Genomic DNA, 16,714 nt, shown 5'->3' with positions numbered 1-16,714 from the left:
TGTCGATGGACATTTATATTGTTTCCATGCCTTGGCTATTGTGAATAGTGCTGCTATGAACATAGGGGGTGCATGTATTTTTTTTTCTTTTAATCAAAGGGAGAAGTTATTTTTTTCTTAAATATATATTTTATTTATTTTAGTACATTACAGTTGCCATTCTTTTTGATGCTCTAATTATCTTGTTTCTGACTGGTGGGAACCATTTCCAGTTGTCTCTTGAGTCTTCTAATATCCCAATAATCTCTAATAGTTTCTTTGACTTCTGATATTCTCTCTTTTTAAAAAAAAAATATTTATTTACTTATTTATTTATTTATTTTTGGCCACGTCAGATCTTTTTTGCACGGGATCTTTAAAGGTTTCTGGTTTTCTTTAATTTATTTATTTATAATTTTGGCTGCCTTATGTCTTTGTTGCTGCATGCGGGCTTTTCTCTAGTTGTGGCAAGTGGGGGCTACTCTTCATTGCAGTGCACGGGTTTCTCATTGCGGTGGCTTTTCTTGTGGCAGAGCACAGGCTCTAGGCTTCAATAGTTGTGGCTCGCAGGCTCAGTAGTTGTGGCTCATGGGCTCTAGAGCACAGGGTCAGTAGTCTTGGCGCACATGCTTAGTTGCTCTGCGGCATGTGGAATCTTCCCGGACCAGGGCTCAAACCCATGTCCCCTGCATTGGCAGGCAGATTCTTAACCACTGTACCACCAGGGAAGCCCAAACAGGATCTTCATTGCAGCATGGGGGATCTTTCATTGCAGCACGTGGGCTTCTCTCTAGTTGTGGCACGCGGGCTCTCTAATTGTGGCATGGAGGTGCCAGAGCACGTGGGCTCTGTAGTTGTGGCGTGCAGGCTCTAGAGCACATGGGCTCTGTAGTTGGCAGCACGCGGGCTCTCTAGTTGTGGCTTGTGTGCTCAGTAGTTGAGGCATGCACGGTCTTAGTTGCTCCGTGGTGTGCGGGATCTTAGTTCCCCAAGCAGGGATTGAACCCATGTCCCTTGCATTGGAAGGTGGGTTCTTAACCACTGGACCACCAGGGAAGTCCCAGGGTGCATGTATCTTTTTGAATTACAGTTTTGTCTGGATATATGCCCAAGAGTGGGATTGATGGATTCTATTTTTAGTTTTCTGAGGAACTTTCATATTGTTTTCCATAGTGGCTGCACCAATTTACATTCCCACCAGCAGTGTAGGAGGGTTACCTTTGCTCCACATCCACATCCAGCATTTGTTACTTGTAGACTTTCTAATGATGGCCATTCTGACCATATGATGTGGTACCTTATTGTAATTTTGATATGCATTTCTGTAATAATTAGCAATGTTGAACATCTTTTCTTGTGCCTATTGACCATCTGTATAAGAAATACTTTTTTAAAAATATATGTAGGGCTTCCCTGGTGGCGCAGTGGTTGAGAGTCCGCCTGCAGATGCAGGGGACATGGGTTCGTGCCCCGGTCTGGGAAGAACCCACATGCCGCAGAGCGGCTGGGCCCGTGAGCCACGGCCACTGAGCCTGCGCGTCCGGAACCTGTGCTCCGCAACAGGAGAGGCCACAACAGTGCGAGGCCCGCGTACCGAAAAAAAAAAAAAAAAAAAATGTAAATTTATTTTATTTTATTATTTTTGGCTGTGCTGGGTCTTCATTGCTGCACACGGGCTTTCTCTAGTTGCAGCGAGCGGGGTCTACTCTTCCGTTGTGCTGCACGGGCTTCTCATTGTGGTGGCTTCCCTTGTTGCAGAGCACAGGCTCTAGGCACGCAGGCTTTAGTAGTTGTGGTGCACAGGCTCAGTAGTTGCGGCTCATGGGATCTAGAGCACAGGCTCAATAGTTGTGGCGCACAGGCTTAGTTGCTCTGCGGCACGTGGGATCCTCCTGGACCAGGGCTCGAACCCGTGTCCCTTGCATTGGCAGGTGGATTCTTAACCACTGCACCACCAGGGAAGAAATACTTTTTGAATTAAATTAATATTTTGTTCCTCAAGTTGTTTTATAACCATAGTAACAAAACCTGAACCTTAGAGTGCGAGAAAGGTAAATTATAGGCTCGTCTCAGTTATGAATGTAAACATATTCCAAAATAAAATATTACGGTCAGTTATAGCTCAATTAAACTGGGGGAAAAAAGCCAAAAAAATTAATGAACTGAATCTGTACTGTATGTAAAAATATGATATATCATTACTAAACAGGATAGTTCAACATAATGAAATCTATTAAAAATAATTTATTACCAAATTAAAGAGGAAAATCTACATGAACTTCTTATAGACTCAGAAAAATCACTTGATAAAATTAAGTAACTATTCCCATGGGTCGTAGAAAACTGGGATAGAAGGTAACTTCCGTATCCTAAGGTATCTACCAAAAGTGTACAGCAGGGCTTCCCTGGTGGCGCAGTGGTTGAGAATCCGCCTGCCGATGCAGGGGACACGGGTTCGTGCCCTGGTCCGGGAAGATCCCACATGCCGCGGAGCAACTAAGCCTGTGAGCCATGGCCGCTGAGCCTGCGCGTCCGGAGCCTGTGCTCCGCAACGGGAGAGGCCACAGCAGTGAGAGGCCCGCATACCGCAAAAAAAAAAAAAAAAAAAAAAGTGTACAGCAAACATCATACTTAATGATGAAACTTTCGAAACAAACTCCTTAAAATCAGGAACAAAAAAGGATGCCTGCTTTCTCTGCTTCTGTTCCAATTACTATTTTAGAGTTTAGCCATCTCCATAAGATAAGAAAAGGTATTAAATTTGGAAAGTCATAAACTTCATTATTCATAGGTGATATGATTGTTTACTGAGAAGTTCCAAGAGGTTCCATAGACAAACAGTTCAGATTAATAAGTAGTTTGGCAAGGTTACTAGTTTCAAGATTAATATACAAAACCTAGCAGCATTCCTGTACTCAGCAAAAGTCAACTAGAAGATACGATATTTAAAAATATACCTCATAGGGCTTCCCTGGTGGCGCAGTGGTTGAGAATCCGCCTGCCGATGCAGGAGACACGGGTTCGTGCCCTGGTCCGGGAAGATCCCACATGCCGCGGAGCAACTAAGCCCGTGAGCCATGGCCGCTAGGCCTGCGCGTCCGGAGCCTGTGCTCCGCAACGGGAGAGGCCGCAGCAGTGAGAGGCCCGCATACCAAAAAAATATATATATATATATATATATATATATACCTCATACAATAGCAAATAAAGTCATGGTTTCTAGGAATAAATCTAACAAGATGTGGATGACCATCATTTTAAAAGTCATAAAATTTTATGGAACAAGATCAAAGGCAAACTAAAAAGAGTGATATATTCACAGATGGAAGGATTTTTTTTTAAATTATTTATTTTAGGCTGCGTTGGGTCCTGGTTGCTGCGCGCAGGTTTTCTCTAGTTGAGGCGAGCAGGGGCTACTCTTTGTTGCAGTGCACAAGTTTCTCATTGTGGTGGCTTCTCGTTGCGGAGCATGGGCTCTAGGCATGAGGGATTCAGTAGTTGTGGCTCGCGGGCTCTATAGCACAGGCTCAGTAGTTGTGGTGCACGGCATAGTTGCTCTGCGGCATGTGAGATCTTCCCGGACCAGGGCTTGAACCCGTGTCCCCTGCATTGGCAGGAGGATTCTTAACCACTGTGCCACCAGGGAAGTCCAGAAGGATCTTAGTGGGTAATTCTCTCCAAATTGTGTAATTTCAATCAAAATTCCATTATGCTTTTCAGTGGAATTTGACAAATTGACCTTAAATTCTAATGGAAGGATCAAAGGCCATTAATAACTTTCTAAGTTATAAGGGAGGATTAACTTTAATGTAAATTTCACTGAGGGAACAAACTGGTTTACTGCTGCATTTCTTATTCCTAAAACAGTGCCTGGCACATAGGAGGTACTCAAATAGATACATATGGAATGAATTAAAAGTGTTATTGACATACAAATAAACAAACAGACCATCAGAACAGAGAACCCAGATGTAAGGGAACTTGGTAAGGTCAGAGGTGTGGCTTTATAAATGGGAAAGAGGTGGTTAGGGGGAAGAGTACCTTTTCAAAAACTAGCAGTGGGACAACTAGTTTTCTATCTGTATGGGAGTGGGGAAAGAATGTTTTTAATTCCCTCCTCATACATAATGTGAAAAGCAAAACTATAAAATTTTAGGGGCTTCCCTGGTGGCGCAGTGGTTGAGAGTCCGCCTGCCGATGCAGGGGACACGGGTTCGTGCCCTGGTCCGGGAAGATCCCACATACCGCGAAGCGGCTGGGCCCGTGAGCCATGGCCACTGAGCCTGCGCGTCCGGAGCCTGTGCTCCGCAACGGGAGAGGCCACAACAGTGAGAGGCCCGTGAACCGCAAAAAAAAAAAAAAAACTATAAAATTTTAGAGGAAAACATAGGAATTTTTCTGTGATATCAGTGTATGAAAATTTTCATCAGGCACAGAACAGAAAGGAAAAGATTGATGTGTTTGATAACATTAAAATTGAAAACTATTTGGTTGGCCAAAAGGTTCATTAGTTTTTTTCCATAAGATGGCTCTGGTAGCACTTAGTTGTCTTTATTCAAAACAATTTTCATTCAAAACAATTTTGTTAGATTGTATGTGACAGTTGAAATATCAGCATGCATTTAAAAAAAGATTTACCAAAATTGGTGAATTTTTGTGTAGCCATTTTAATATTGAAGATGGAAGAAAAAAGCAACTTTTTTGGCATATTAGCTTTATTATTTCAAGAAAGGTAGAAGCACAGCTGAAACGCAAAAAGAGATTTGTGCAGTGTATGACTGAACACGTTAAAAGTGGTTTGTGAAGTTTTATGCTGGAGATTTCTCACTGGATAAAGTTCTTGGTGAAAATGAAAAATGTGTCTTTTATTTTTACTTGAAAACCGAAGGCACTTTTTGCCCAACCCAGTACAAGTCAAAAGTCTGAAAAACCAAGTCTGAAAAACTGTCACAGCCAAGAAGAGCCTAAGGAAACACAATGACTAAATGTAACATGGTTTCCTGCATGGAATTTTGGGAAAGACAAAAGATAATAGGTAAAAACTAAGGAAATGTAAATACAATGTGGACTTTAGTTAATATATCAATATTGGTTTATTAATTGTAACAAATATATCATATTGGTGTGTTAAGAAATAGGGGCAGGGCTTCCCTGGTGGCGCAGCGGTTGAGAATCCGCCTGCCGATGCAGGAGACACGGGTTCGTGCCCTGGTCCGGGAAGATCCCACATGCCGCGGAGCGACTGAGCCCGTGAGCCATGGCCGCTGGGCCTGCGCGTCCGGAGCCTGTGCTCCGCAATGGGAGAGGCCACAACAGTGAGAGGCCCGCATACGGGAAAAAAAAAAAAAAAAAAAAAAAAAAAAAAGAAATAGGGGCAGCTTGTCAATCAGTGGGGCTTAACCACTGGTTGTGGCCAGGGAAAGAAACAGAGAGCCCTGCCAAAATCACTGCCATCCCGGAGTGACTGTGCGTGCTCAAGACTGCTCCAAGAGCAACATTAGATGTTTTGCAATGTGGTGAGAAAACAGACTTCACTAAACTCGTCAATCCAATCACTAAACAAGTAAGCAAAAAGCCAGAGAACCAATACCTAGTCTTGCTACATTACCTAAAATGTCTAGTTTCCAAAGGGAAAAAAAAAGAATGCAAGACATACAAAGAAAGGAAAACCTATATGTTTGGGGAAATAGCAGGCAACAAAAACTGCCAGTGAGAACAATCACATATTAGATTTAATAAAGACCTTAAAGTAGCCATTATAAATATGTTCAAAGAACCAAAGGAAACCATGCTTAAGGAAACAAAGGGAGAAGTGTTGACAGTGTCTCATGAAATAGAGAATATAAAGAGATTACTAAAATTAATGACTTTTTCAATAAACTTCAAAAATTTTCAATAAAGATATCATTAAAAAGAAAAAAAATAGGGACAGCTAGCTGTGAGATATGTGGGAACTCTATACTATCTTCACAATTATTCTGTAAGTCTTAAACTTTTCTAAAAATTAAGTATTTATTTATTTGGCTGCACCGGGTCTTAGCTGCAGCATGTAGGATCTTTGTTGCAGCATGCAGGCTCTTAGTTGCGGCATGCAGGATCTAGTTCCCAGACCAGGGATTGAACCCGGGCCCCCTACATTGGGAGCGTGGAGGGAAGTCCACCAGGGAAGTCCCTTAAGTTTTTTTTTTTTTAAATACTATGACCAAAGTGGGAAAAGAAAGTCAGATTGGGAGAAGATATGAGGCCCAGAGTACCCAAAGGATATATAAAGTTCTACAAACCAATAAGAAAAGACTAAAAGCTAGTCCTGTTTTGTACATCAAAAAGTATCAGGTAAAATTGACTAGGGCTAAGAAAATTTTAGTTAAACTATAAAAATGAGTCACAGTCATTAGCAAAGTAGTTAACACCTTTGATGTCAGACTTGGGTTTAAAAATCAGCTCCATCATTTATGACTTTGGGGGGGTCCTTGAGCAGGTCATTAACTCTTTCCATCTATTTCTTCACCTGTAAATGATAAATAACACCTTTACAGGGCATCAGAGACTGAGCACCCAGTTAACCACAGCTATTCTTCTTGACTATTTAAGAAATATTTAAGCAAAACATCAACTGCTTGTGCATTTCCCTTTATTTTGTGTAGTTCAGAGGCTTACTAGATTCATACTGTTCAGACAAATTCTACTACACCACGTTCCCGTATCAAAGTAAAAACATCCTGTTAAGATGTATTTCACAGGAATTCCCTGGCGGTCCAGTGGTTAGGACTCTACACTTCTGCTGGGGACCCGGGTTTGATCCCTGGTCAGGGAACTGAGATCCCAAAAGCTACATGGCGTGACCAAAATAAAAAAGCATTTCAAAAGACTAAGCAATAGGATATTTTTTAAAAATAAAAATAGTCAAGAAATAGAAAGATGAAATACAGTAGCGTCTGTTGAGAGAGGTGCTCTGAAGCATTCTAGAAACACACCTATGACACTGCTTACTACTATACTATTAGTAACAAGAAAGTGGATTTTGTCCTTTTCCTTAACCTTTGAATCTGCGTTTGGCTAGGACTAATATCATGCCTTCACTATTAATAAAAAACAGATAAACTATAATTTTAGTAATAAAAAAGTTCAGCCTCAAAAAAAAAACTAAGAGAAAAATGTATGTTCACACAGATAAGAATGGATATTTCACCATGATGTTCAATAGTACTTCTAATCTATGTTGTCCCCAAACCTTGTTTTTTGTTGAAATGTCTAGAAAAGCATACTTAATACATATATATTATGGTTGTCAGGCAATTCGTTGAATTTGTGAATTCACTGGCAAATTATTATTATTATTATTTTGCGGTACGCAGGCCTCTCACTTTTGTGGCCTCTCCCTGTTGCGGAGTGCAGGCTCAGCAGCCATGCCTCACGGGGCTAGCCACGCCACGGCATGTGGGATCTTCCCGGACTGGGGCACAAACCCATGTCCCTTGCATCGGCAGGCAAACTCTCAACCACTGCGCCACCAGGGAAGCCCCAGTGGCAAATTGTTTTATATTATCTAGTGCTTTCTTTTCTTTACAATTGCAAAAATGTACTTTTCATTTTTATGAAATATATTTGATATATAACATTGTGTAATTTTAAGGTGTTCAACACCTTATAACGTATAGTTAGATTATTTATATATTATAATATTGCCATTGTAGCAATACTTAGCACCTCTATCACATTTCATAATTATTCTTTCTTTTTACTAGTTGGAATAATCAAGTTCCAGTCTCTTAGGAAGTTTGATGTTTATAATACAGTATTGTTGTCTACATTCACTGTACTGTGCATTATATTTCTAGGGCTTATTTATACTTGTTGCAAGTAAACTTAACATCTTTCCTGTCCTCCCACCTCCTATCCCCAAGTAACCACCATATTACTCTCGAGTTTTACAAGTTTGGCTTTTTAAAATTCCACATATAAGTGACATCAGACAGTACTTGTCTAACTTATTTCACTTAGCAAAATGTGCTCAGGTTTTATCCATGTTGTCTCAAATGGCAAGATTTTATTCCTTTTTATAGTTGAATAATATTCCATTGTTATTATATATAACACATTTTCTTTGTCCATTCATTGGTTGGTGGACACTTAGGTTGTTTCCATGTCTTGGCTCTTGTAAATAATGCTGCAGTGAACATGGGGGTGTAGATATCATTTCAAGGTAGCATTTTCATTGTCTTCAGATAGATACCTAGAAGTACTTATGTATTATTTATCTTTGATGTCTGGATCATATGGTGGTTCTACTTTTAATTTTTTGAGGAACCTCCATACTGTTTTCCATAGTGCCTGCACCATTTACATTCCCACTGACAGTGCGTAAGGGCTCCCTTTTCTTCACATCCTTGCCAGCACTTGTTATCTCTTGTCTTCTTGATGATTGCCATTCTTAACAGGCATGAGGTGATAGCTCACTGTGATTTTAATTCACATTTCCCTGATGATTAGTGATATTGAGCATCTTTTCATGAACCCATTGGCCATTTGGAAGTATTCTTTGAAAAAAATGTCTGTTTAGTTCTTCTACTCACTTTTTAATCAGATTGGGGTTTTTTGTTTGTTTTTCTGATACTGAGTTGTATGAGTTTTTTAAAATATATTTTGGATATTAACCCTTTATCTGATACATAGTTTGTAAAAATTTTCTCTCATTTTGTAGGTTGCCTTTTCATTTTGTTAATTGTACCTACTGTGCAAAAGCTTTTAAGCTTGATGTACTCCCATTTGTTGATTGTTGCTTTTGTTGTTTGTACTTTTGTTGTCATATCCAAAAAAAATCAATGCCAAAACCAATGTTGAGAAACTTCTTCCATATGTTTCATTCTAGGAGTTTTATAGTATCAGATCTTATGTTTGAGTCTGTGATACATTTTGAGTTAACTTTTGTGAGTGGTGTAAGGTATGGGTTTAATTTCATTGCTAGACATATGTTAATGCAGTTTCCCAGCACCATTTGTTGAAGAAACTGTCTTCTCCACTTTGGGTGCTCTTGGCTCCCTTATTGAATATTAGTTGACCGTATAGGCTGGGGTTAATTCTGAGCTCTTTATTCTGTTCTTGGTCTATTTTTGTGCCAGTACCATACTGTTTTTATTACTGGAGCTTTGTAGTATAGTTTGAAATCAGGAAATGTGTGATACCTCCAGCTGTGTTCTTTTTCTTCAGGATTACTTTGGCTATTTGGGTCCTTTTGTGGTTCCATACAAATTTTAGGATATTTTTTCTATTTCTGTGAGGAATACTGTTGATATTTTGATGGGGATTGCATTGAATCTATAGATGGTTTTGAGTATTATAGACATTTCAGCAATATTCTTCTGGTCCATGAGCACAGATATTTTTCTATTTGTTGTATCTTCTTTGATTTCTTTCAACAGTCTTATAATTTTTGTTGTACATATCTTTCACTTCCTTGGTTAAATTTATTCCTGGGACTTACCTGGTAGTCCAGTGGTTAAGACTGTGCACTTCCACTGCAGGGGGTGTGGGTTTGATTCCTGCTCGGGGAACTAAGATCCCACATGCCACGATGCACAACCAAAAAAATTTTTTAAAAAGACAAAATTACTCCTAAGTATGTTATTGTTTCAATGCTATTGCAAATGGGATAGTTTCATTTCTTTTTCATATGTTTTCTCCTTAGTGTGTAGAAATGCAACTAATTTCTGTATGTTGATGTTGCATCCTGCAACTTTACTGACATTATTGATTAGTTCCAACAGTTTTTTAGTAGAGTCTTTGGGATTATCTTAATACAGGATCATATCACCTGCATTTCTATATACAGGAGGAGTAACTTATTCTTCCCCAATTTAGATGCCTTTTATTTCTTTGTCTTGCCTAGTTACACTAGCTAGGGCTTCCAATATTATATTGAATAAGAATGGTGAGAGTGGACATCCTTGTCTTACTCCTGATCTTAGAAGAAAAGCTTTCAGTCTTTCTCCATTGGGTGTAATGTTAGGTTTGCATTTTTTATACATGACCTTTATCAATCATGTTTAGGTATGTTTCTTCTATACCCAGTCTGCTAAAGGTTTTTATCATGAAAGGATGTTGTATTTTGTCAGATAGTTTTTCTGCATCTATTGAGATGATCACATGACTTTTATCTTTCATTTAATGAATATATATTACATTTATTGATTTGCATATATTGAACCATCCTTGCATACAAGGCATAAATCCCGCTTGGTCATGGTGTGCAATCCTTAAAAGTTCTTGAATTCAGTTTGCTGATACTTTGTTGAGACTTTTTGTTCCTATATTCATCAGGGGTATTGATCTATCATTTTCATTTCTTGTGGTGTCCTTATCTGGCTTTGGCTTCAGAGTAGTGCTGGCCTCATGTCAATAGAATCAGTTTGGAAGTATTACCTTCTCCAATTTTTGTAAGAGTTTGGGAAGGATTGATGTTGATTATTCTTTGAATGTTTGGTAGAATTTGCCAGTGTAGCCATCTGGTCCTGGGGTTTTCTCTGTTGGGAAGTTTATGATTACAGATGTAATCTAGTTGGCTATTATTGGTCTGTTCATATTTTCTATTTCTTCCTGATTTAGTCATTTTTTAATTTATATTTTATATTGGAGTGTAGTTGATTAAGAAAGTCGTATTAGGGCTTCCCTGGTGGCGCAGTGGTTGAGAATCCGCCTGCCGATGCAGGAGACACGGGTTCGTGCCCTGGTCCGGGAGGATCCCACATGCCGCGGAGCAACTAAGCCCGTGAGCCATGGCCGCTGGGCCTGTGCGTCCGGAGCCTGTGCTCCGCAACGGGAGAGGCCACAACAGTGAGAGGCCCGCATACCGCAAAAAAAAAAAAAAAAAAAAAAGAAAGTCGTATTAGTTTCAGGTGTACAGCAGAGTAGTTCAGTAATACATATACATGTATCTATTCTTTTTCAAATTCTTTTCCCATTTAGGTTATTACAGAATATTGAACATCGAGTTCCCTGTGCTAAACAATAAGTCCTTGTTGTTATCTATTTTAAATATAGTAGTGTGTATATGTCAATCCCAAATTCCCAATTTATCCCTCCCCTTTGGTAACCATAAATTTGTTTTCTGAGTCTGGGAGTCTTTGTAAATAGGTTCATTTGTATCTTTTTTTTTTTTTTTTTTTTTTTTTTTTAAGATTCTGCATGTAAACAATATCATCTGATATTTCTTTTCTGGGGTTTTTTAAAATATTTATTTATTTCGCTGCACTGGCTCTTAGTTGAGGCATGCGTACTTCTTAGTTGCGGCATGCTGACTTCTTAGTGGTGGCATGCAGAGTCTTAGTTGTGGCATGCGAACTCTTAGTTGCAACACACAAGAGATCTAGTTCCCTGACCAGGGATCCAACCTGGGCCCCCTGCATTGGGAGCTCGTAGTCTTACCCACTGGACCACCAGGGAAGTCCCTTTCTCTGTCTGACTTACCTTACTCAGTATGACAATCTCTTGGTCCATCCATGTTGCTGCAAATAGCATTATTTTGTTCTTTTCTATGGCTGAGTAATATTCCATTGTATATATGTACACATATTCTTTATCCATTCCTCTGTTGATGGATATTTAGGTTTCTTCCATATCCTGGCTATTGTAAATAGTGCTACAATGAACATTGGGGTGCATGTATGTTTTCAAATTATGGTTTTCTTTGGGTAGGTGCCTGGGCATGGGATTGCTGGGTCATACGGTAGTTCTATTTTTAGTTTTTTAAGGAACCTCCATACTGTTCTCCATAGTGGTTGTACCAGTTTACATTTCCACAAACAGTGTAGGAGGGTCCCCTTTTCTCTACACTCTCTCCAGCATATATTATTTGTAGATTTTTTGATGATGGCTATTCTGACCAATGTGAGGTGATGTCTCGTAGTTTTGATTTGCATTTCTCTAATAATAATTAGTGACGTTGAGCATCTTTCCATGTGCTTTTTGGCCATCTGTATGTCTTTGGAGAAATGTCTGTTTAGCTCTGGGTTGTTTTTGATCGGGTTGTTTTGTTTTGTTTGTTTCTGATATTGAGCTGCATGAGCTGTTTGTATATTTTGGAGATTAATCCCTTGTCGGTAGCATCATTTACAAAGCCCATTCTGTGGGTTGTCTTTTTATTTTAAATATTTTAAATATAGCAGCATGAATGTGTCAGTCCCAAACTGCCAACTTATCCCTCCCCTTTGGTAACCAGAAGTTTATTTTCTTAGTCTGTTAGTCTGTTTCTGTTCTGTGAATAGGTTCCTTTGTATCCTTTTTTTTTTTTTTTTGGATTCTTCATATAAGTGATATATATTTGGAGTGATTATTGATATCACTCCTTTCTGTCTCCTTTCTTTTTTTTTGTTTCTGTCTACCTTTGTAAAGTGGTGGTTTTCCTTAGTGATTTGCTCAGTCTTCCCCCACTCCTGTCTTTTTTTTTTTTTTTTTAATGTTTCATGCCTCTGGATTTTTGTTTTGTGGTTACCTTGTGGCTTATAATATATCTCATAGGTAAAATAGTCCTTTTCGTGCTGTTGATAGCACCTTGTTTTCATTCGCCTATAAAGATTCAACCCTTTTTACTCCTCCCCTTTTATACTTTTGATGTCCCAATTTACCTCTTTTTATGTGTACTTTTATTTGTTTCTATGTCACTAATTAGCATCATTCTGTTTCAGCTGAAGAACTCCTTTCAGCATTTCCTGCATGGCAGGTTTTGTTTGTCTGGGAAAGCCTTTATTTCTCCTTCATAGCTGAAGGTCAACTTCGCTGGATAAAGTATTCTTGGCTGGCTGTATTTATCTTCAACACTCTCTCCTGGCCTGTAGAATTTCTGATAGCCTTGTGGGGATTCCTTTGTAGGTTACTTTTATTTTTAACCCCTGGATGCCTTTAAGATTTTTTCTTTTTTTTCTTTGATTTTTGACAGTTTCATTATAGTGTGTTTTGGAGAAGGTCTTTTTGCATTGAGATAATAGGGTGTCCTGTTAGCTTTTTGGACTTTTATATCCGATTCTCTCCCCAGGCTTGGGAGAGTCTCAGCTATTATTTTTTTAAATACACACTCTCTGCTCCCCCCTCCCTCTCTGCTGCTTCTGGTAGACCATTATTCTTATATTTATTTTCTTGTCATATATGAGAGTTCTCATAGGTTTTCTTCACTTTCTAAAAAATCTTAGTTCTCTCTCCTCCTGAGTCATTTCTAAATTTCTACCCTCTGAGTTGCAGATTCTTTCCCAGATCTTATCTGCCTTATTTCCTAAGCTTTCTGTACATTCTTGATCTCATTCATTGAATTCTTCAGCTCCAGAATTTGTCTGGTTCTTTTGAAAATTTTCAGTATATTTGGTAAACAACATCTTACATTCAATAACTTTATTTCTATATTCTTTTTAAAAAAATTTATTTATTTTTGGCTGTGTTGGGTCTTTGTTTCTGTGCGAGGGCTTTCTCTAGTTGTGGCAAGTGGGGGACACTCTTCATCGCGGTGCGCGGGCCTCTCACTATCACGGCCTATCTTGTTGCAGAGCACAAGCTCCAGACGTGCAGGCTCAGTAATTGTGGCCCATGGGCCCAGTTGCTCCACAGCATGTGGGATCTTCCCAGACCAGGGTGTGAACCCACGTCCCCTGCATTGGCAGGCAGATTCTCAACCACTGCGCCACCAGGGAAGCCCTATTTCTATATTCTTGAATTGCCTGAGTTTTCTTGTAGCTCAGCAAATAAATCCTTCATCACAGCTGTTTTTAATTCTTCATCAGATCACAGTATTCTGTGCCTTTGGGTTCAGTTGCTGGAGAATTATTGTTTTTCTCATTGTGATACCATATCACTGTGATTTTTCATAGTGCTTGGTAAAACGTGCCCCTGCCATCGAGTTTGAAGTAGCACACATTTTTTTTTATTAGTTGCTTGCTTTGTTCAACACTGGCAATTAGAAACCTTGTATTCTCCAGAAGGTGGCACCATAGCTCAAGTTTTCGGTTTCTCTACCTGAGCTGGCTCTGGGGCTGTGCTAGGGAGTGCCTGTAAAAAAGCTGGCAGCAGAGTGGGCAAGTGTGGGCTCACCACCACCTGTGGTTGCCCACAGCCTGGCAGGGAGATCCTCCACTGCGGGGAGCCCCCAGAGGGCCATGCATGGACCTCCTGCTGAAATCTGAGGCAGACGGCAGGGAGTGAGATACTTCAGTGCCCTTTGTTCTTATCTCCCTCTTTCCACTTCCACTAGGCAGGGAGGTCGCTCCTGAGGAATTTGTGCTGCTGGAGAGAAACAGGTTCCTCCAGCTGTGACCAGCAAGGCAGTCCCTTAGAGACCTCAGTGAGGGAGGTGGCTGCTGTCCCTGGCAGTGGACGCCCAGTGTGCTCCTGCTCTTCCTCTCTCTGCCTCCAAACTGGTCTCCGTCCCGCTCCCCACAGCGTGCCTGGTTCTCTGTCGGGCTGGCTGGACCTCCTGTCCACCCGGTGCTGCACTCCCAGTCTAGCTTCCCCTGCCCCCCCGCAACCACAGCGAGTGGGGCTGAGGCAGGCTCAGCAGCTCCCTTGGATCTGCAGCCCTCTCCAAGGTCCGTCCACCTACGTTCCAAAGCACTTATCGGTAGAAATCTTTTGGATGTTCTGGTGTAACGTACGTACAGAGATACTTTTGTTCAGTTATGAATGTCCCATTAGTTGTTCCTTTTTTTCCTTTTATTTTCAACTCACACTGCCATGATGCTGCCATCACTTGCTCCTCTACCTTATATCTATGTGTGTGAGTTGGGTATAATATCAATAATTTAAAATTTTCATACCTGGAGACTGAGTGCTGGTCTTGAAACCCTAAGTTGAATGAAGTAAAAGGAAGATTCCAAATCAAACACCGTCTGTGTGTGAAGGATTGCCCAGGGGCTGCAGTACACCGAGTGGGCTGGGAGAATATTCCTGGTTTTCAACAGAGGAAATAGCCCCTTTTGAAGCTGTTCCTTTGCATGCTGTAACAAGTATCCTCAACGTGGTGAGAGAAATTTCTAGTGCTTTCTTTTAATTCATCCCACAAATGTGCCAGCAAGGCACAAGGCTAGGTTCTGGGACTAAGTGTTAAGTTACTATCATACAACCTTGTATTTTAGTGCTTTTTATTTCAATTCTTTTGGTATATCTAAATGTCAGAAAGTACATACATACAAAATTCAGAACACCTTCCTAAAATGGTTTTAGTATTGTCCAGTCTCTGACATCTTTATTTTGAAAGTTTGAATTGTCAAATATATGCCTAAAGTGCATTCTTGCAGCTAATCAATAGCAGCATTTGTTTATAAACCCTTAAGAAATATTCAGACAAGTAGAAAAGTCACAATAAAAAGCAAAGCGTGATCTAGATATATTCTTCCTTAATCATCTAAGACAAATACATGCATGAATTAGTTTATAAGTATACAAGAAATATACAAAAAAATAGCATTATAAAAAAGTTCATATGACATGAGAAAAAGAGGGGTCTTTCTTTGCTATTAAAATTAAATATGGCAAGGTGTATAATATAAAAAGTTTGTAGAATCCTAGATATCTTTGGAGCCATATGTTTATGTAGGCCAGTGTATGATGACATATCTGAGGTCTGGTATTCAATAAAGCTGGAGTTCTACAAGATGATTCATTCAGAAGACTCCTTCTGGCATTGCTTTGGAGAAATCACCAACACAAATGAAAATGTTCTTTTGTTATTGGGACTGTCAATTCATGGCTTCTTGCGCCTAAAATGAAAAAAAAAAAATGAAAACCAGCATTTAGTGCTGAATTTTGCAATGAATCTCTAGGAGGGCTTTGAGAGAATTCGTGTCTTATCGTTGGAAGAGTTAAAAGTCCTTCTAAGAAAGCAAATAACTTATAAAATACGTTTATCTAGTATTAAATTTAAAATAAAACTTTCCATCTTTATCCTGTTGCACTGATTTTCCAAACTGCCTAAGGAATATGTGTATCAAAAATGGACCCTTGGACCTGTATAGGTAGGTATTTGAAAAGCAGCAGGTTTGATTAATATGGGGAGAAAAATGGGCCATAAATTCTGCCATTCTGTTTTATTTTAGCAAACACTTTTTGCTGTAAAAAGAGGGAAATTAGGAAAGAATGAATTACACGAGGAGCTGTCATCCCTGCCTCCAGCCTCCCCTCCTTATAGGTGATCTCAGTTCAGCCTCTGAAAACTTTGAGCACGGGCAAAAATATGAACAAGAACGAACGTTCTTACAGCTCTAAGTGCCCTTATTCAGCACCCCTGCCCCCCACCCCCCCGGGTTCTCAGCACTGCTACTGCCTAGCGTAGTCTGCCAGTAGGGCCCAGATATTCCAATGGGCAAACAAAAACCACATAGGTCCTCAAAAAAAAAAAAAAAGTGGTTGGTAGGGAGAAGCGGTAGTGGGGAGGGAAAACAGAGAAAGGCGACACATGGTCAGTACTCACTTGGGTTGTGCGTGGTGCTGATACCCAGGCCCCAGCTGAGACCCTGCTCTCATCTCTACAGCCACAGAACACTGAGAGAAAAACCACAGAGGAAAGATCAGCACCTCTCTGCAGTCTATTAAACAGATCTATTTAGATAGACTCAACCAAGGTGAAATCCAACATTGCTTTCTAGTCCAGCACAGATACGTATGTTAAAATACCAATCAGGTACTTGAAATATATTTGATGTGCCACAAAAATTGGTCTTTAGAGATCATCCAGGTAAATCTCCTCATTTTCTATCAGGAA

General features: G+C 39.9%; 1 protein-coding gene and 1 long non-coding RNA gene across 5 annotated transcripts in view; one reads left to right on the top strand and one right to left on the bottom strand.

Moving 5' to 3' along the window:
* The window catches only part of LOC131752037 (uncharacterized), a 33,629-nt gene that overhangs the window by 9,196 nt on the left and 7,719 nt on the right, over nt 1-16,714 (top strand). The gene's annotated exons all lie outside the window — the stretch shown is intronic.
* The window catches only part of KIF23 (kinesin family member 23), a 38,089-nt gene continuing 36,455 nt past the window's right edge, over nt 15,081-16,714 (bottom strand). Inside the window, exons 21-22 of one of the 4 annotated variants that reach the window (XM_067029259.1) lie at nt 16,424-16,494; nt 15,081-15,713 (exon numbers count right to left, since the gene is read on the bottom strand). In XM_067029259.1, coding sequence (XP_066885360.1) covers nt 15,698-15,713; nt 16,424-16,494 — 87 coding nt within the window. In that variant the 3' untranslated portion in view covers nt 15,081-15,697. The remainder of the gene's footprint in view (nt 15,714-16,423; nt 16,495-16,714) is intronic. The other 3 variants (XM_059056053.2, XM_059056054.2, XM_059056057.2) reach the window with 3 other exon arrangements.

This window comes from Kogia breviceps, chromosome 3 (assembly GCF_026419965.1).
Source record: "Kogia breviceps isolate mKogBre1 chromosome 3, mKogBre1 haplotype 1, whole genome shotgun sequence".
Classification (NCBI taxonomy): Eukaryota; Metazoa; Chordata; class Mammalia; order Artiodactyla; family Physeteridae; genus Kogia; species Kogia breviceps.
This window is presented reverse-complemented; position numbering and strand designations above follow the sequence as displayed.